Genomic DNA, 22281 nt, shown 5'->3' with positions numbered 1-22281 from the left:
CTACCAAACAGAGCCCCCATGGTGAAATTGCCGACTTGCAGTTGGTCACTATGGCAGCCTCTGGCCTTGTGCAGGCTCCCAGGTCTGCCATAGCAAACGTCTGAGAATGTTAGTTCTCTAGGGAGGACTAAAATAACAATAAGAAATCCCTTAAAAATAGTAAATTCTAATACCCCCTTTCCCAATATGACACATACAAAAAAAAAAAAAACAACATAATTGGTACCTGCATCTGAGAATGTCCGAACTATTAAATCTAAAAAGATTTCTCAAGCACAGTGAGGGAAAAAAATTGCAGATTTCCAGTTTACCCCCCCCCCCCAAAAAAGGTTTTATTTTTAAATAACAATAGTAAATGGGGATGAGCGAAAACCAATTTTGTACCAGTCAAATAGTCTCATCAACTTACACCTGTGGGGACCTCCCCCTACAACTTAAATGACAGCCCCAGGCACCTTGGTGCCACTGGAGCAGTGACTGGGCTTGCACCCCAACACTTCCAGGTAGCGGAGCATGAACATTGGCTGCTTCAGAATTGGGACAGGCCAGTCAATTCGCTCATCCCTAAAAAATAGAGCCTAACATCCTAACAAAATAAAAACTATATACCATATTTTACTCCCTATAAGACACACCTAGGTTTTAGAGGAGGAAATATTTTTCATCAGACCCCCAGTGTTAATAAAAAAAAAAAACACAACTAGACCTCAGATCAGAAATAATACCCGCATTCAGACCTCAGATCAGAAATAAAACAATAAATCAACTAACCTCTCCTGCTTCAGACGCCACTTCCGCTCCACGGACCCAGCTCCTGCTTTTCCTGCCACGTGCTGTGACCCAACGTGCAGAGTGTGAAGTCAGTGTCAACATCCTCACGCTGTGCGCAGTCACCAGGAAGTGGTAAGTACAGAGCCGGGGAGCGCTGCATTCACTGCTTCCCAGTCCTCCTGTACTAATAAGCGCTTCCATAATGGAAGTGCTCATTAGTATTTGCCCCATGAGATTCACTGACATTTTCGTCCCACTGTGCAGGAGGAGGGGGGGGGGGGGGGTGCATTTTATAGAGTGAAAAACACGGTAAGTTTGGTATTGCTGCAATCATACTGGCCTGCATAATGTTTGTCATGTCATTTTCAACACACAGTGAATGCTGTAAAGACAAAACTGTAAAAAATTTAAAATATAAGGTACATTTAAACAGTGCCGTTAAAAATAACTTGTCCTGTGGGGGGGGGGGGGGGGAAATCCCTTATTAGTAGAAAAGTAAGAAGTTATGGCGTAGGGTGGGGAGGAAAGATGAAAATTGTCTGCATCCTTAGTGATTGTCTCACTTCAGTAAATGGCATTTGTTATGTAGAAGATGTTAAGGCTGGGTTCACACTTGAGCATTTTACAGCGCGTTCAAACGCGCTGTAAAACGCTCAACACATGAAAACCAATGCTTCCCTACGGCCCTGGTTCTCACTTGAGCAATTTACAGCGCGTTTGAACGCGCTAAAAAACGCCCTACGCTCAAAAAAGTTCTTGAGCTTCTTTGGGGTGTTTTGTCGCGAGTTTGCGGCCATAGGACACTGCTGTCAATCACACAAACGCACGTAATACGTGTGTTGATTATGGACAAAAACGTGCGTTAAACGCGCATATCACATACGCTCAAGTGTGAACCCAGCCTAATACTAATGTATTGTGATTCTCCATATTGCCTCCTTTGATGGCTGGGTTCATTTTTCCATCACATTATACACTGCTTGTTTCCATGGTTACGACCACCCTGCAATCCATCAGTGGTGGCCGTGCTTACACGCTATAGGAAAAAGCGTCGGACTATGCTCACTCCCGGCCGCTAGAGGCCGGCACTTTTTCCTATAGTGTGCAAGCGTAGCCACCGCTAATGGGTTGCAGGCTGGCCATAACCCTTAGGCTGGTTTCACACGGGCGTTGCGGGAACATACGTGATTTTTCCACGCGAGTGCAAAACATTGTAATGCGTTTTGCACGCGCGTGAGAAAAATCGGCATGTTTGGTACCCAAACTTCACAGAAGATTGGGGTTGTGTATATTGTATTTTCCCTTATAACATGGTTATAAGGGAAAATAATAGCATTCTTAATACAGAATGCATAGTACAATAGCGCTGGAGGGGTTAAAAAAAAAAGGAAAATAATAATTTAACTCTCCTTAATCCACTTGCTCGCGCAGCCCGGCTTCTCTTCTTTGCTGTGTACAGGAAAAGGACCTGTGGTGACGTCACTCTGGTCATCACATGGTCCATCATATGATCTTTTACCATGGTGATGGATCATGTGATGACCGGAGTGACGTCACCACAGGTCCTTTTCCTGTACACAGTAAAGAAGAAGACAGAAGAGAAGCCAGGCTGCGCGAGCAAGTCATGAAAGGGTTAAAAACAGAACCAGTGAGTTATGACTTTTACTTACATAGCATGGCGCCATCTGGTGTTTAAAGTGAATTGCAACGTGCACATCCACCTACTGGGCGAAGTTCTGCTGGTCACATGTATTTTAAAAATAAAAAGCCATAATTTGAAATCATTTTTTAAGCCTTTTTTGCAGTTTTCCCCAAATTAACCCTAAAAAAGACATTCTCAAAAAATGTATAAAAAAAACCTCTAGGTGTCAAATGGTGTGAAAACTATTTTGGTAGTCCAAAAGCTAAAAAAGTTTTAGGGTCATTAAACTACCACATGTTCTAAATCACGAAAAAGTGTCTGGTCATTAAAAAGGTTAATACTTTGATGCAGTTGCTCTCCATTTGGGCTACCAGTGATCCACCAGCCCCATAGAAGTGAATGGAGCAGTTGACAAACTACTGCGCTGTTAAAACAAGGGACTCCTGGGCCTCCGTTCACAGGCACATCCTAGCAGTTGGAGGGGCGGCCATTAAAGGCTGTTCAAGGTATAAACCCAATGCAAAATCACATATATGTATGTGTGAGCCTGCCGGAAACTCTTTCCATTTTCCTTATACAAGCTACAGTAAATTAAATGATGCCATTTAAAAATACGTCCTGCAAAAAAAAAAAAAATAAGCCCTCATGTCTGTGACTAGGACGTTCAACAAATTATGGTTGTTGGAAAGCAGAAAGGAAAATATGAAAGCACAAAATGAAAATTCTTAATGCTTTTAAAGGGGTTGTCCGCTTTTTAGTACTGATGACCTATCTTCAGGATAGATCTTCAATATCAGATCAGTGGGGGTCTGACGCATTCATTCCTTTGCCAACTATGCCATATGCCAAGAGTGTCTTTTTTTGGCATGTGCTTGGGCAATTTATCAGCATACGTTAACATAATAAAAACCATAGACCATAGTTTTTCAGCGCAAGTAGCACAATATAGGTTTTTACATTGGGAGCTGACAACAGACTTGTGTATAATTCAGCGTCACACAAGCCCAATTTCGAACAGAGCTGTGTATACATGCTGTACTGTGTCACAAAAGTACACACATTTTTTGTAAATATTTTCTTCTATCTTTTCATGGGACAACACTGAAGATGTGATATAAGTGAAAATGGCTGAATCGTGCCAAATTAGCCATTTTCCCTTCCCGATGTCATGTGACTCGTCAGTGTTACAAGGTCTCAGGTGTGAATGGGGAGCAGATGTGTTAAATTTAGTGTTATCGCTCTCACTCTCTTACTGGTCACTGGAAGTTTAGGCGCCACATTCCACGTTCATGGCAAAGAACACTCTGAAGATCTGAAAAAACAAAACTGAGCTGCAGCACGGTGGCCAAGACCATACAGCGGTTTAACAAGACAGGTTCCACTCAGAATAGACTTAGCCATGGTCGACCAAAGAAGTTGAGTGCACGTGCTCCGCGTCATATCCAGATGTTCTTTTCAAAATAGACTTATTAGTGCTGCCAGCATTGCTGCAGAGGTTAAGGGGGTGGGGGGTCCGCGTGTTAGTGCTCAGACCATAAGCTGCACACTGCATCAAATTGGTCTGCGTGGCTGTCGTCCCAGAATGAAGCCTCTTCTAAAGATGAAAGCCCACAGTTTGCTGAAGACAAGCAGACTAAAGACATGGATTATTGGAACCAGGTCTGATGAGATCAAGATAAACTTATTTGGTTCAGATGGTGTTAAGCGTGTGGGGTGGCAGCCTGGTGAGGACTACAGTCAGGCGTTGTGGGAGTGTCATGGTTTGGGGATACATGAGTGCTACCCGCTGTGGGGAGCTACAGTTCATTGAGGGAACCATGAATGCCAACATGTACTGTGACATACTGAAGCAGAGCATGATCTCCTCCCTTCAGAACCTGGGCCGCAGTGCAGTGTTCCAACATAACGACCCCAAACACACCTCCAAGACAACCACTGTCTTGCTAAAGAGGGTAAAGGTGCTGGACTGGCCAGGCATGTCTCCACACCTAAACCCTATTGAGAATCTGTGGGGCATCCTTAAACGGAAGGTGGAGGAGTTAAAGGGAACCTGTCACCGGGATTTTGTGTACAGAGCTGAGGACATGGGTTGCTAGATGGCCGCTAGCACATCCGTAATATCCAGTCCCCATAACTGTGTGCTTTTATTGTGTGAAAAAAACGATTTGATACATATGCAAATTAACCTGAGATGAGTCCTGTCCCTGACTCATCTCACGTACAGGACTCATCTCAGGTAAATTTGTATTAAATCAGTTTTTTTTTCCCATAATAAAAGCACACAGAGCTATGGGGACTGGGTATTGCTAATGTGCTAGCGGCCATCTAGCAACCCATGTCCTCAGCTCTATACACAAAATCCCAGTGACAGGTTCCCTTTAACCTCTTCAAGACACAGGGCGTACAGGTACGCCCTGATGTCCTGGTACTTAAGGACACAGGTACTTTCTGATCACCGCTACGCGGCGGGCGGTGATCGGAAGCCGGTGTCTGCTCAAAACCTCGGCTAAATGCGCGGGGGGGGGGGGGGGGGGAATATCACAGGCAGGAAGCTGTAGGAGTAATGCACACTGTATTACAGCCAATGCATTCCAATACAGAAGTATTGGAATGCATTGTAAAGGATCAGACCCCCAAAAGTTCAAGACCCGAAGTGAGACAAAAAAAAAGTTGAGAAAAATCTAGTCCCCCCCCCCCCCCAAAAAAAATGAAGTTTCAAGTAAAAATAAACAAAAATGTCATTTTCCCCAAATAAAGTTATAAAAAATCGGGGGGGGGGGGAGAAAAAAGACATATTAGGTATCGCTGTGTGCGTATCGACTGGCTCTATAAACATATCACATGACCTAACCCCTCAGATGTACACTGTAAAGAATAAAAACTGCTAAATAAACCATTTGTCACCTTACATCACAAAAAGTACAACAGCAAGCAATCAAAAAGGCGTACGCCCACCAAAATAGTACCAATCTGTCACCTCATTCCGCAAAATATGAGCCCCTACCTGAGACAATCGCCCAAAAAATAAAAAACTATGGCTCAGAATATGGACACTAAAACATAATTTTTTTTGTTTTAAAAAAGCTGTTATTGTGTAAAACTTGCATAAATAAAAAAAGTATACATATTAGGTATCGCTGCGTCCGTATCGACCGGCTCTATAAAAATATCACATGACCTAACCCCTCAGATGAACATCGTAAAAAAATAAAAACTGCAAAGATTTTTGCCACCTTACATCACAAAAAGTGTAATAGAAAGCGATCAAAAAGTCATATGCATCCCAAAATAGTGCCAATCAAACCGTCATCTCATCCCGCAAAAATCATACCCTACCCAAGATAATCGCCCAAAAACTGAAAAAACTATGGATCTCAGACTATGGAAACACTAAAACATGATTTTTTTTTTGTTTCAAAAATGAAATCATTGTGTAAAACTTACATAAATAAAAAAAATTGTATACATATTAGGTATCGCTGCGTCCGTGACAACCTGCCCTATAAAAATACCACATGATCTAACCTGTCAGATGAATGTTGTAAATAACAAAAAAAAGTGCCAAAACAGCTATTTCTTGTTACCTTGCCTCACAAAAAGTGTAATATAGAGCAACCAAAAATCATATGTACCCTAAACTAGTACCAACAAAACTTCCACCCTATCCCGTAGTTTCTAAAATGGGGTCACTTTTTTGTAGTTTCTACTCTAGGGTTGCATCAGGGGAGCTTCAAATGGGACATGGTGTCAAAAAACCAGTCCAGCAAAATCTGCCTTCCAAAAACCGTATGGCATTCCTTTCCTTCTGTGCCCTGCCGTGTGCCCATACAGCAGTTTACGACCACATATATGGGGTGTTTCTGTAAACTACAGAATCAGGGCCATAAATATTGAGTTTGGTTTGGCCCTTGCTTTGTAACTGGGAAAAAAAATATTAAAATGGAAAATCTGCCAAAAGTGAAATTTTGTAATTGAAATTGTATTTTCCATTGATTCTTGTGGAACACCTAAAGGGTTAACAACGTTTGTAAATCAGTTTTGAATACCTTGAGGGTTGTAGTTTCTAGAATGGGGTCATTTTTGGGTGGTTTCTATTATGTAAGCCTCGCAAAGTGACTTCAGACCTGAACTGGTCCTTTAAAAAGATGGTTTTTGAAAATTTCTGAGAAATTTCAAGATTTACTTCTAAACTTCTAAGCCTTGTAACGTCCCCCAAAAATAAAATGTCATTCCCAAAATGATCCAAACATGAAGTAGACATATGGGGAATGTAAAGTAATAACTATTTTTGTAGGTATTACTATGTATTATAGAAGTAGATATTGAAACTTGGAAATTTGCAAATTTTTAAAAATTTTGGGTAAAATTTTGTATTTTTTATAAATAAAAATGATTTATTTATTTATTTTTTACTCCATTTTACCAGTGTCATGAATTATAATATGTGACGAAAAAACTATCTCAGAATGGCCTGGATAAGTTTAAGCGTTTTAAAGTTATCACCACTTAAAGTGACACTGGTCAGATTTGCAAAAAAATGGCCTGGTCCTTAAGGGGTTAAAGGGGTTATCCGAGTTATGAAAAAAAATTATATAGCACTGAATATCTGATATATAACTGAGCTAAGCAAGTTTTATGCAAAAAAAATATATATTTCCTCATTTCCCTGGTTCTTTTCTGGCCCTTTGTTTACATGCAATAAAAACAATCTCTGCCCCTTCCCCTGCACTGCTAAGGGAGTGAATACAAGAGCTGCCCTGAGTGACGTCTGCCTGCTGGGAGACTCTGCAGCATGTTGTATGTGTAGGACTACAAGTCCTAGCAGTATAATGACACTGCTAAGGGAGTGGATACAAGAGCTGCCCTGAGTGCTGGGAGAATCAGCAGCATGTTGTATGTGTGGGACTACAAGTCCCAGCTGTATAATGACACTGCTAAGGGAGTGGATACAAGAGCTGCCCTGAGTGCTGGGAGAAAACAGCAACTTGTAAGTGTAGAACTACAAGTTCCACTTATATAATGACACTGCTAATACACACAGGATCTTCCCCCTACCTGTAAAGCTTTGCAGAACTTCTGTCAGCTCCTGTGCCCAGCATTTGTCTCCTCAATGCCTGCAGCTACACAGTAAACACTTCAGCCCTGAGTCTTTGCAGCTGAAGGGGTTAATTCCGAGCAGAGTGAAGGGGGCGTGGCAAGCACAGTGACGTTTACATAAACGACCTTTATCAAAGCAGGGAGAAAAGATGACATCACAGGTCATGTGACCCTCAGTAAAATCTGAGAAACAAGACACTGGAGATAAAGTGAGTTAATTGGAAAGCTGTTACATTTGCCCAGTTAGGAACATAGAACAAAAAAATAACTTGGATAACCCCTTTAAGGCAGTGCTGGAAAGTAATGGTGGCCACACAACATATTGACACTGGACACAATTTGGCCATTTTCACTTAGGGGTGTACTCGCTGTTATCAGCGGTTTAGACATTAATTGCTGTGTGTGGAGTTATTTTGAGGGCACACCAAATTTACACTGTTGTACAAGCTGTACACTGACATTTGTGTCAAAGTGTCATATCTTCAGTGTTGTCCCATGAAAAGATATAATAAAATATTTACAAAAATGTGAGGGGTGTACTGTATGTGTGTGTGTGTGTGTATATATATATATATATATATATATATATATATAATATATTTATTTACACAAATGTTTTATTTGTGAATAAACTGATCAGTCAGTCTCCTTGGGTCATGTCGGTGGAAATGCACTTCACATATTGAGTGTGTATGCTCCTCTCATCTGCAGCTCTGTTATAGTAACTAGGACCACGGGCATGCATGTCTGCACCACTACCACGCGTTCCTTCAGCAGAACTAGAAGCTCACAGGCAATCATGCTCATTTATTAGATGGAGTAGTATGAGCTACTGATGCCGTGGAATGTGACCACCTTCCCCAATATCCAAATGTGGGTGCTATAAAAAAGTGGATACTGTATATTAAAGGGCACACTATTCTCATACATATTATTATGCTTTAGGGTATATCCACGTTGTCTGTTAGTGTAGTTACCACGATGCAGATTATGCAGGTTCCCGACCCCGCAACCCGGTTATTTGTGTTCAAAAAGTGCTTTTTATCTTCTGTGCGGATTTTGAAATCTGCAGCATGTCAAATGTTCAATTCCGCACCTTCTGTAGCCTGATTTTCTCCACAGACTTCAACATAACCTGAAAATCTGCGCCAAAGCCCACAATAAATAGTGGTTTTTGTGCGTTTTTTTAAATGTGGCATTGGTGTGGATTTTTGCATCCAAATCTGCAGCATATGCATGTAGGGTTATTGGGGCAGATTTCTGCAAATGAAGCCTCCTTTATGTTAAGAAATGAGGGGGATAAAAAGCAGAAAGTGTCTTAGCCGGAAGTGGTTTTCTTTCTCTTTACTTCTTAAGCCACAGGAAGCATGACTTTACATAACGAGGATCAAGTTGGTAAAGATCTGTTTATCTAGTAATGCTACCTGAATGAGGAGATTTGTACAGCTATTGTAGTACCCCAGTGGTTGCTAACGTGGAGCTAATTTGTGCTAGAAAAGTTATTTGGCCACTAGCAAAGTTATATTTGCTCTTGGATTGCTGTGCCTAGAAGCATCCAGCAGTAAAATGTAACAGCCGCCTGAATGTTCCCTTTTCTTTCTTCGGCTCTCACTCTGCCTGAGGCTGCAAAAATCCCAATGAGATTACTCAAATGGCCGATATAATGTGGAAACTCCCAGATAGAGCTACACCTATTGGTAGAGCAGGTCTTTACATGTGCCACCGGCAGACCTGGATGTGTGACATCCAGATACATTGCACAGCATGTAGTAACATGCACCCAAGCAAGGAGGAGATATGCTTATGTGTATAGTCCTACATACAAGGCTGAGAGGTAAGGTTGCAGGAGCGGGGGAAGACCTTGGCAGGCTGTAGATAGATGTAGGACAGAGGGGATTACATTACAGATCCAGATTATACTGCTGATAGCTTGAGACACGCAGACGTTCTCTTCTAAGCGGAATGCAAAGAAGTCTTGCTGCACCAGACAAACGCATTTCACGCACTACTTTCTACTGATGTCACTTTCTCAATATTTTTTTCCTTTCCGGTGCTAGATTCGTTTTTCTGTGGTTTGCAAGGAATATCTGCAGCTTTGCTGAATTAACGATGAGCCCTGAACAATCCAGCATTTTATGGATAGAGGATAAATGTTGTGGCCTCCCACGGCCTGATGGATTTACTATAATTTACACCAGAAACTGCCGTAAATAATGGTTCAAATCTATGCCGGCTCATAGCTGGTGTAGATTTGAAAGTCTGGTGCAACAGACTGCTTGGAAAAATGTGCCAAATTTATGAAGGGGCCTGGGCCTCTTGATAAATTTGGCAAATTCTGCGCCCACAGACTTTATATTAGAATTGGCATTTGTAACGCCAGTCTTAGTATATCTGCCCCAAAATTTGGTAATTGTAAAACTGTGCTGAGTCGGTGGATAAAATTATTATTCCACCTATTTGTTTTTTGTCACCCTCCCCTATAAAAACTTGTGAAATTCATCTCTCTTGTGATAAAATGCTTATTTGGAAATGATCATGAGCAGTTATGGTGCCTGCAGTACCACAGACAGTGCTCAGCAATGCCATTGTCCTTTCCCAGTGTAGAGAGGTAGGTGCGGTTTATGAAGGGGGCGTGCGCCACAAAACATTCACTGACATCTGCAAATGTTTCATCCTTTATATGCAAATGTATTGGGTTATTTAAAACCTGCAAAATGTCGACATTTCCGCAATTCTCCTTTGTTCTTTCTTTTAGTTCTGCATATGACAACGTCAACAAAGTACGAGTTGCCATCAAGAAAATCAGCCCCTTTGAGCATCAAACGTATTGCCAGAGAACATTGAGAGAGATTAAAATCTTGCTGCGCTTTAAACATGAGAATATTATTGGAATAAACGACATTATTCGAGCGCCAACCATTGAGCAGATGAAAGATGTGTATCCTTATTTCATCTACAGTGTTTTTTTTGTTTTTTTTTTCTTTGTAAATAGTTATGCAGGTCCTGTAGAGGTCCATTGTTGAAGGGATTATCTCGCATTAGAAGCAAGGGGCTGCTTTAAAGGGGTTTTCCATCAACATCCCTTAAATCATATATGGAGGAAGCTTTCATTTTTTAATGTGTATATTTTTTACCTACAGTACAGACCAAAAGTTTGGACACACCTTCTCATTCAAAGAGTTTTCTTTATTTTCATGACTATGAAGGCATCAAAACTATGAATTAACACATGTGGAATTATATACATAACAAACAAGTGTGAAACAACTGAAAATGTCATATTCTAGGTTCTTCAAAGTAGCCACCTTTTGCTTTGATTACTGCTTTGCACACTCTTGGCATTCTCTTGATGAGCTTCAAGAGGTAGTCCCCTGAAATGGTCTTCCAACAGTCTTGAAGGACTTCCCAGAGATGCTTAGCACTTGTTGGCCCTTTTGCCTTCACTCTGCGGTCCAGCTCACCCCAAACCATCTCGATTGGGTTCAGGTCCGGTGACTGTGGAGGCCAGGTCATCTGGCGCAGCACCCCATCACTCTCCTTCATGGTCAAATAGCCCTTACTTTCAAAGTTATCCCAATTTTTCGGCTGACTGACCTTCATTTCTTAAAGTAATGATGGCCACTCGTTTTTCTTTACTTAGCTGCTTTTTTCTTGCCATAATACAAATTCTAACAGTCTATTCAGTAGGACTATCAGCTGTGTATCCACCTGACTTCTCCTCAACGCAACTGATGGTCCCAACCCCATTTATAAGGCAAGAAATCCCACTTATTAAACCTGACAGGGCACACCTGTGAAGTGAAAACCATTTCAGGGGACTACCTCTTGAAGCTCATCAAGAGAATGCCAAGAGTGTGCAAAGCAGTAATCAAAGCAAAAGGTGGCTACTTTGAAGAACCTAGAATGACATATTTTCAGTTGTTTCACACTTGTTTGTTATGTATATAATTCCACATGTGTTAATTCATAGTTTTGATGCCTTCAGTGTGAATCTACAATTTTCATAGTCATGAAAATAAAGAAAACTCTTTGAATGAGGTGTGTCCAAACTTTTGGTCTGTACTGTATATGACCCTGTCCATGCAGCTTTTTCTTTAGTGATGTTATGTCCATGGGCATGTCAAAACAGCAATAGGGGCAGGGGTAGAGGAGCGTCTATGTTAACTAGCTGGGTGGGAGGGACGGTGGTGGAGAAAGGAGAAGTGCATTATGGGTTTGGATACAGGATGGAATCAAACCAGAGGGATTTATATGGAAAAAATAGGTCGAGCATATGTGTTAAACCATAGTAGTCCCAGAAAACCCTTTTAATGCCACAATCCAATGATCCTTGATGAAAATGGTCTAACAGCAAAATACGGCATGTGACGGCTATAATGGTCACATGCTGGGTGAGTGTAAGCAAAGACCAGGAGCACTGGAGAGTCAGCGCTGGAAGGCAGTAGTCATAAGCTCTGTCTCTGAAATGTAGCGGGCCTGATTAATCAAAGTATATTAAAAGGATATTTCCATATCATAAAGTCATAGCATATTGCTAGGATATGCTATCGCTCTGTGGTTATTGGGGTCTGACCTCTGGAATCCCCAGCAATCTTGAGGGCTGCAATTTGGACACAGTGCCACTTCTAGCCACCCACTGTATCGGGGAACTTCAGCAATGCTCTATTTAACTGAATAGGGCCTGCTGCAGTTCAACTCACAGCCAGACCTCTGGAGTACAGTGAAGGGGCTTCAGCACTAAATTACACAACATTTTAGTGTTTATTTTAAAACTTTTATATTTGACGTGCTAATGTGCATTGTGTTCTGAAAAGGTTATCCAGTTCTTTTCATGTACTGGCGCCGTTTACCTTACATAAATATCTTCAGGTACATTGTTCAGGATCTTATGGAAACTGATTTGTACAAACTTCTGAAGACCCAGCACCTTAGCAACGACCACATTTGTTATTTTCTGTACCAAATTCTGAGAGGCTTGAAGTACATTCACTCAGCCAATGTTTTACATCGTGATCTTAAACCATCAAACTTGCTTCTTAACACTACCTGTGATCTCAAGGTATGTTGTATTTTATAGTTATATCGTACAGTGTTAGTATTGTCTAGTAAGTCTTTTTAATAGCTTTTGCTTAGTTTTAATAGATTTGACCACTTAATATTTATTTTCAAAGATGTGCTGAAAACAAGATTATGGGCCACTTACTAATATAACGTGTTTTATTTTTTTTACCAGTTCATTACCAATGTCTAGTAGGGATGAGCGAATCGACTTCAGATGAAAGCAAGTGGTACCTTGCAACAGAACCAGAGTTCGGGAAATGTTTTTTTTTCAGTAGAAATCAATTTATGAAGTTATTACGCAAAGTCTCATAACTTCGGTTCATCGGAGCCAATACATTCTAAGGCTACTTTCACACTCGCGTTTTGGCTTTCCGTTTGTGAGATCCGTTCAGGGCTCTCACAAGCGGTCCAAAACGGATCAGTTTTTCCCTAATGCATTCTGAATGGAAAAGGATCCACTCAGAATGCATCCGTTTGCCTCTGTTCCGTCTCCATTCCACTTTGCAGCATTTTGGTGTCCGTCTGACGAAACTGAGCCAAACTGATCCATCCTGACACACAATGTAAGTCAATGGGGAAGTTTTCACTGGCACAATAGAAAACTGATCCGTCCTCCATTGACTTTCAACGGTGTTCAAGACGGATCCGTCTTGGCTATGTTAAAGATAATACAAACGAATCCGTTCTGAACGGATGCAGACGTTTGTATTATCTGAACAGATCCGTCTGTGCAGATCCATGACTGATCCGCAACAAACGAGAGTGTGAAAGTAGCCTAATACTGTACGGATCGCTTGCTCCGTACAATATTTAAACTAAGTTTTATGTGAATCGACTTTGGATGTTTCACCCGAAGTCGATTCGCTCATCCCTAATCTCTAGGTCTGAGGAGCTCTGTTCCTTGTTTGTATAGTCTTTACTGTTGTAAGGGGCTCTGGTCCTAAACATGGCTGCTAATGGAGGGACATGTGACAAGACCTGTCCATCAGTAGCTTCCTTGAATGACACTGTGCACAGAACTGCTGTGCAAGTGGCACATTATATTGCTTTGAGCGCTTAACTGAAAGTAATTCTAAACTTGCCAACCCCTTCCAGCTTAATGAGCATGCTCGCCATTTTCGTATCTGCCATAGTTCTATGGATCAGGCATGTTCAGACATCACTCTGTACAACGCAGTTCAGTTAGAGGGTGCAGCTCCCCCATTCTAGTTATCGGAGGCGTCCTTAGCAGTTTGACATTTCCTTATCTACTTTATGGATGTCTCTTGGTTTTTTTTGTGTGCAGTCTCTATAGGGGATAGTACAGTGTATATTAACATGGTTCATTGCTTTAATGGCCAGGATCAAACATTTTGTCTCTGCAGATTTTACAGCTGTTTTAATTATAAAAATTGTATACATCTCAGCAAAAACGATATTTTATCCGATAATGTATGAATGTTAATGTAGAAAAATGTTTGAGAATTTCCTTATTCATCAAATTGATTTTAATACATTTTGATTCAGTAATTTATAGCTGTTTATTTTTATTTTTTTAAACAGATCTGTGATTTTGGATTGGCACGTGTTGCAGACCCAGATCATGACCACACTGGTTTTCTGACAGAATATGTGGCCACTCGTTGGTACCGAGCTCCAGAAATCATGTTAAATTCCAAGGTAGTCCATCTACATTTTACATCCATTTGACTAGCTAGGCTGAGTTCACACTTCAGTTATATGATCAGTTATTTCCGTCAGTTATTGTGAGCCCAAACCAGGTGCGTGTCAAACACAGAAGAGGAGCAGATCTTTCCATTATACCTTATCTCTGAGTAGGCTTCACTCCTGATTTTGGCTCAAAATAACTGAGCAAATAACTGAAATGTGAATTTAGCCTTGCTTGAGTAAATGACTGGTGAGGAGTCATTGAATGATAACCTATAGGCTGCACCTTTGTTTCATCTCTAGTTGAAACTCCCGGCTTTGTAGCCTCCTAAATAGTCAAGTCCTAAAGTCACAAATATAGCGTGAATTCCATGTGTTTTTAAGTTTAAGCTGAATTTTAATGTAAATTATTTATACTGACAACATGTGACTATGATATCCGGCTATTAACATTCAAGGTGACATAGTGATGTTCTGGAACCTAAATATATTATTTTTTATTTTAGGGCTATACCAAGTCAATTGATATCTGGTCTGTTGGCTGCATTCTCGCAGAAATGCTTTCAAATCGGCCCATATTTCCTGGAAAGCATTACCTTGATCAACTCAATCATATCCTTGGTAAGGGCAGATGGAACAGCGAGGCCAGAAGATTATACCGAAGGTTTTGGAGTGCAACCTTTTATGTAAACATCTCTGTTTTTGCAGGAATTCTTGGATCACCTTCTCAAGAGGATCTGAACTGTATAATCAATTTGAAAGCTAGAAACTACCTGCTTTCACTTCCACACAAAAATAAGGTGCCCTGGAATAGACTTTTCCCAAATGCAGACCCTAAAGGTATATTTAATGTCTGTATGAGAATGTTAGTTTAGTTTTTTTGTTATAAAAAACAACTTTTATGTTTTTATGATGTTAACCGCTTCCAGACCTCCACTGTGCATGTACGGCAGAAGTCCAGGCTTTAAAGATGGAGCCCGCTCAGAAGTTGAGTGGGCGCCATAGCCACTGGTGCCTGCCATTTTTCACAGGAGACACTGTAAGGCCTCTTTCACACTACCGTATGGCTATTTCAGTGTTTTGCGGTCCGTTTTTCACGGATCCGTTTTTTGTTTTTTTTTTGTTTCTGTTGTGTTTCCGTTCCGTTTTTCCGTTCGGCATATACAGTATACAGTAATTACATAGAAAAAATTGGGCTGGGCATAACATTTTCAATAGATGGTTCAGAAAAAAACTAAACTGATACGGAAGACATACCGATGCATTTCCGTATGTGTTCCGTTTTTTTTGCGGACCCATTGACTTGAATGGAGCCACGGAACGTGATTTGCGGGCAATAATAGGACATGTTCTATCTTTCAACGGAATGGAAAAACAGAAACTGAATGCATACGAAGTACATTCCGTTTATTTGCGGACCCATTGAAATGAATGGTACTGTATACGGAACACAAAAAACGGCCCGCAAAACGGAAAAAAAAAACGGTAGTGTGAAAGAGGCCTAAGTCTGTGCTCATGATCCAAAGTAACTACCCACGGCATCTAAGCAGTCTTTCCCAAAGGCTAAGTTCACACGAACGTGTGTGATCTGTGGCCGTATTGCGGGCCGCAATACACGGCCACAGTTCCGTGTGAATTCCGCATCACTGATGCGGACCCATTCACTTCAATGGGTCCGCAAATCCGGAATCGCGGAACGGCCGCACGGGACCCCTCGGAAGCACTACGGAGTGCCTCCGTGGGGTTACGTCCCGTACTTCCGTTTCGCTAAAAGATAGGACTTGTTCTATCTTTTAGCGGAAATGCCGGATCGCGGACCCATTAAAGTGAATGGGTCCGCGATCCGATGCGGCTGACCTACGGCCGGCGATCGTGCATTGCGGCCCGCTATTTGCGGGCTGCAGCACAGGCACGGGTCACACACGTTCGTGTGAACTCGGCCTAAGAGTGCAGTGCTCCCAGGGCCCAAACTGCTCTCCCACACTGAGGTCAAGGGAGCCATTTGCTTTCTGTGGCACCCTCAGGCACTAGCTCCGTAGATGGCTATAATTAATTGCCTCCAATAAGGCTCTTTCAAGATGGTGGCAGGTAACGCAAGACTATAGTAGTCTCGTGCATGCTCTGTTACTGTAGTAGGGACGTATATATTAATGTATTACATTACAAACTAAACCCGGGATCGTTGATTGTAGCGCACCTCCACAAACCCAGGTTTGAATTTGTCCCAACTACAGTAATGGTGCATGCGCGAAAGCACTGTAGCCTTGCGTTACCTGCCACCATCTTGAAAGAGCCTCAGCAGAGGCAATACATTATAGCCATGTACGGAACAAGGGATTCTTTAGGAATGAGTCCACAGCAGACCGAACCCGTTCTCTCATCACTAGAACATGATATATTTCCTGCTGGATTTTCTGACCTGACAGAAGCTATGCTTTAAGTATGATGGAGGGGCATGTTAAATTAAGCTTGATCCACTTCCTGGCCCATCTCATACCCAATCTATTAGGTGGCAATTACAAGTCACAAGTGGGTTTCTGGAAATCTCTAGCTGGATTTAGCATTAAAGACATCTTTTTTTTGTAAATTTCCCTATTTGTCAATCAGTTTTCAGGACTCTACCTGGAAGTGAACAGCTATATATATATTTTTATTTTTTTGCCTTCTACCAATTTAAGTCTGCGACTTGAGCCCTTCAGGGAAGTTTTAAATTGAAAGAACTCTGACAAAAGTTTGCAAAGGTTTTTCAGAAGGGGTTACCTGGGTTGGGTTGATCTCTACTTTACATGTTCTTCTATTGGAAGCCATTACGACTAAAATATACCACTTTTTCTTGCTTCGTGGGAACAAGAACAGGACATTCAAATTTCGGCCTGTGGCTGAGTCTGTTTTACGCCATTCTTATGGCTACTCCAGTTGTGTGAGATTACAAGAGAACTATTACAAACTTCTTTCTCGTGGTCTAAAACCCCTGATGCACTTCCTCTTATGGGACTAATGGACATTAATGTTTGCTGGAGATGTCAAGGTGGGGGTTGGCTCCCTCTTGCACATCCAGTGGACTTGCCCCTCAATTTGATATTTTTGGAAAGAAATAGAGCGTGGGAACAATAAAGTGTGCAAGTTTGGGATTGTCCTGTCACCAGAATTGATATGCCTGGGAATCGACTATCAGGGATTCATTAGATCGCACAGATTGTTGATTATACATATGTTATCGGCGGCGAAAGCCCCCATATTAGGCTACTTTCACACCTGCGTTCAGGTGTCCGCTCGTGAGCTCCGTTTGAAGGGGCTCACAAGCGGCACCGAACGCAGCCGTCCGGCCCTAATGCATTCTCAGTGGAGGCGGATCCGCTGAGAATGCATCAGTCTGCCAGCGTTCAGCCTCCGCGCCGCTCAGTGAGCGGACACCTGAACGCTGCTTGCAGCGTTCGGGTGTCCGCCTGGCCGTGCGGAGGCGAGCGGATCCGTCCAGACTTTCAATGTAAGTCAATGGGGACGGATCCGTTTGAAGATGACACTATATGGCTCAATCTTCAAACGGATCCGCCCCCATTGACTTTCAATGTAAAGTCTGGACGGATCCGCTCAGGCTACTTTCACACTTAGAAAAATTTCTAAGTTATAATGCAGACGGATCCGTTCTGAACGGATGCAAACGTCTGCATTATAGGAGCGGATCCGTCTGATGAAACATCAGACGGACCCGCTCTGAACGCTAGTGTGAAAGTAGCCTTACTCGGTAACGGCATTGTTCTTGAATCAAGCCTCCTTCTAGGCGCTTAGCGACTCAACCTAGAGAAACTGGTGGGAGTACCAGCCACAGACGCTCTAGTATGGAATCTCTTATGCCCACAGCAGTCTTTCCCCCTTTCTCTCCCCTCCCTCCTTCCCTATAATAATATTATTATTATTATTATTATTATTATTATTATTATTATAATTATAATAATTATTATTATTTAATTATTTTATTATTATTATTTAGTTATTTTATTTTATGTTTCTTTACTGTGATATAGTTGAACGTTTGTGATGCTGCAGTTGTTAGTTTTTACCTTTTTACGGTTTTGGAAAATGTTTAATAAAAATTTTATTAAAACTCCAAAATCAATATAAAACTACAGATTGCTATGCAAAAAATTAAGACCCTACACAGCTCCATAGACGTAACTATTTAAAAAAAATTATGGCAGTCAGAATATGGTGATGCAAAAAAAATAAAAAAAATATAAAATTTTTTCTTTGAAAGCTTAAGTATTAAAACACAAGAAAAACTGTAAATGTGGTATCTCTGTAATCGTACTGATCCAGAGAATGAAGGTAACACCATAAAAATGAAAGCCATAAAAGTATGGCGGAATTTAGTTTCGTTTTTTTTTTCAATTCCAACCCGTTTGGAATTGTTTTCCAGCTTCCCACTTTGTAAGGCTACTTTCACACTAGCGTCGGGGCTCCGCTTGTGAGCTCCGTTTGAAGGGTCTCACAAGCGGCCCCTAACGCATCCGTCCAGCTACCAATGCATTCTGAGTGGACGCGGATTCGCTCAGAATGCATCAGTCTGTCAGCGTTCAGCCTCCGCTCAGCAGGCGGACACCTGAACGCTGCTTGCAGCGTTCGGGTGTCTGCCTGGCCGTGCGGAGGCAAACGGATCCGTCCAGACTTACAATGTAAGTCAATGGGGACGGATCCGTTTGAAGTTGACACCGTATGGCTTAATTTTCAAACGGATCCGTCCCCCATTGACTTTCAATGTAAATTCTGGACGGATCCGTCTGAACAACTTTCAGACTTAGAATTTTTTCTAAACTATAATGCAGACGGATCCGTTCTGAACGGATCCAAACGTCTGCATTATAGGAGAGGATCCGTCTGTGCAGACACCAGACGGATCCTCTCTGAACGCTTTTCTGAAAGTAGCCTTATAGTGCCATTACAAAGTACAGCTTGTCCCTCAAAAAACAAGCCCTAATACAGCTAAGTGAATAGAAAAATAAAAAGGTTACGGCTCGAGGTTAGATAGTAAAAGAACAAAAAATAAAATAAATAAATTGCAGGGTCCTGAAGGGGTAAAGGTGGATTCAACCAAAGCATTTTTTTTGTAAATGAAAACAGTTTTTTGTAGCATTTTTCGTGCAGGGTGTTTTGCCAAAGCCACAGAAGGATTCAAACGAAATGAGAGCTATAAAGGAAGTACTTATACTTTTCCTCCTTTCTGGTTCCACTTCTGGCTTTGGCTCATACTGCTGGTCTAGATCATATGGCTTCCTGCTCTGTATTATGTCTGTAGTGGCATCTTTAAAGGGGTTTAAAGCAAATGGCATTAATCATGTAGAGGACGTTAATACAAGGCACTTACCAATGTATTGTGATTATCCATATACTGCTTCTTTTGCTGGTCACTAAGGGGTTGAGAATTTTGTGAGACGTTTACCCACGAGGTACAGCAGAGCACTGTCTGAAAGGGATATGTCCTAAGATGCCTAAAATTACTTTATAATTGTTTTAGCTCTTGATTTGTTGGACAAAATGTTGACCTTCAACCCTCACAAACGAATTGAAGTAGAGGCAGCTCTGGCCCATCCTTATTTGGAGCAGTATTATGACCCAAGTGATGAGGTAAGATTTCTTCTTCATTATGAAACCTTTTGCTGTAAAGAATCCCAAATGCATTTGTACGTTTCATTGTAAAATGTTGACATCAGTTTACGGAGTATAATTTATCAGAGATATTGCTTGCTGTTCCAGCATTTGTCCGACTAGTAAAATTACTCAGACTTGCCATCCACATTAATTTTCTACTTTTTTTTGTAAAGAAGAAAGTGAATGTAGACACAGTATATTGCCTCACATTAATTGGTGTTTGATTATGTCTTTATTGCTCGTCTTGCTTTTAGGGATGTCTTTCAGGTCCTTTTACATGGGCAGATTTCCTACAACAATCAACCATACAGCTTATTGATTGCACTAACTTTAAGCTCCATTCACATGGAGCATTCATTGTGCATGCAAAGTATATGGGTGCAAACTATTACGACTGTTCGTACCCGTTTTAGTTTGCATTTGTTGGCAGTACATCAGCTATTTACATGGGAAGATGTGCTGCTGACCCGCATTAGTTTCATGCCTGCATAAAAGTGCAATCAGCAGACAAGAAGCACTTGTTTTTTTGGCTGATCAGTGGGATGATTGGCCTGTGTAAAAGGGCCTTAAGGGATAGGCCACCAATGTCTGATAGGTGTGGGCCCAACCTCTGGGATGGGTGGCCACCCTCTCTACATTTCTCTGAAAATAGCTAAGCAGCGTGCGCGCTCTCTCATACTATTTGGGACCTTTCTTCTAGAAATAGGTGTAGGTCCCACCTCTGTCATTTGTGGCATATCCTAACGATATGTCACCAATTTTCGAGTTGAGTCAACCCCTTTTAAGGATTAATGGTCTGCCTTTACACCATATCACTTTAGAGTTTCTGAGCTAGTCAGCTGGGACATTGATAATACTATATTGTGAGGAGGTGGTTCTGTATCACAACCAGATTCTTAAGCATCAAGGTTTTTATTTGTGAAACTCTGAGATGCCTGCATCTTATCAGCCACTAATGCTCTTTTTCAATTTTCTTAATGGGATTTTAATTTATTCTTAAACTTTGGCTTCCCTTTGAATTGGTTATTAGTTTGTTTGACTTGAAGGATTCATTCTTCTAGCATGAAACAGATTTCAGAGCTAGCAACGAACTTTCAAGGCCTTCTTACCATGAAAATGAAGGCATGGGAGGCTAACGTAATGACCCCATTTCTGCTATGTTCCCTCCCCACCAGGCTTTTATTGTTATGACATATTCCCTGGGTCAGTGGGTTATATTTGGGTTGCTCCAGATGAGGTTTTGGTGTAACTACTGGACTAGCTGGGCACATACTACTTCCCACACAAATTTAGAAAAATATGCTGATCCTAAGAACTCTTTCAAATGATTTGATTATCTTAGGCTTCTTCACCATTCTTGGTTTTGTATAGGGACATCCTTATGTCTTGACACCTTATAGACAACAGAAAACATCATATACATTCAGCTAATTGAAGAAGATTCTTTTTAGATCATATTTTTATGTTAAATATGTTTTAGAATTTTGTTTTTTTTGTTTTCATTTTCCATGTAAAAAAAAAAAAAAATGACTAAGTGTGCAGTTTTCTCACTGGCCACAAGGCCTAATATGTTTAAACGTCCTGTTCTGTACAGCTAACTTTTCAGTAGCCATCGCATTATCACAGGCAGAGCTAGAATAACAGATAACACATTTGTATAATCACAATATATATCACAGCTTATATACCCACTCCAGACCTCTGCACAGGTCACAGAACATGTGGAAATGTAAAAAAAATTAACAAAAATTCAAAAAAACAAACACTTTTTATCTCCTGTGCTTAGCCTGTCGCAGAAGCACCCTTTAAGTTTGAGATGGAGTTAGATGATTTGCCCAAGGAGACACTGAAGGAGTTAATTTTTGAAGAAACTGCTAGATTCCAGCCTGGGTACTGACTGTAATATGACCACAGGTAAGCAGCTATTAGTTTGTTTGAGCATGGTTATTGTAGGCTGTAATGTAAAAGATGTCTGTATGTTAGATGGAGTAAAGAATCCTTAGGTGCTATGCCTGTAGTAACCGTAGATTCCAGAATTTCCATGTCTCCCCTATGACCAGTCACAAATTGATTCGGTTTCTATATAGTTATTTAACTCTATTAAGACTGCCACCTTTTGGTTAAAGAAAAATTTCAGTGCATTTTTTTACCAAAATCTGCATGTTGCTTGCAATTCCAAAATTTGCCAACCTCACCTCCCCCCAAATTTTTTTATTTTTTATAAAAAGGCATTTAAAAAGTAGTTTGTACCCCCAAAATGGCACCAGTGATGGCTCATGTTGCAAACAGAGTAACTAAACTTTTGTATACATTTTTGTGAACCTGTCCCTAATGCCCTAATAATACTTTTTGTAATATAGTCTATTAAGGTTTTTTGTATTTGTATTACACTTGTCCCTCCCTAAAGCGCACGTTTC

General features: G+C 41.1%; 1 protein-coding gene across 1 annotated transcript in view; it reads left to right on the top strand.

Annotated features, from left to right (window-relative positions):
* Positions 1-22281, top strand: part of MAPK1 (mitogen-activated protein kinase 1) — a 57361-nt gene that overhangs the window by 29455 nt on the left and 5625 nt on the right. The window contains exons 2-8 of the mRNA XM_040416353.1: positions 10266-10448; positions 12380-12569; positions 14114-14230; positions 14725-14839; positions 14927-15058; positions 19731-19840; positions 21651-21778. Of these exons, the coding sequence (XP_040272287.1) occupies positions 10266-10448; positions 12380-12569; positions 14114-14230; positions 14725-14839; positions 14927-15058; positions 19731-19840; positions 21651-21761 (958 nt within the window). The 3' untranslated portion in view covers positions 21762-21778. The remainder of the gene's footprint in view (positions 1-10265; positions 10449-12379; positions 12570-14113; positions 14231-14724; positions 14840-14926; positions 15059-19730; positions 19841-21650; positions 21779-22281) is intronic.

The sequence above is a fragment of the Bufo bufo genome, chromosome 2, assembly GCF_905171765.1.
Source record: "Bufo bufo chromosome 2, aBufBuf1.1, whole genome shotgun sequence".
In the NCBI taxonomy this organism is placed as follows: Eukaryota; Metazoa; Chordata; class Amphibia; order Anura; family Bufonidae; genus Bufo; species Bufo bufo.
The sequence above is the reverse complement of the archived record's forward strand: the minus strand, read 5'-3'. Positions and strand labels throughout refer to the sequence as shown.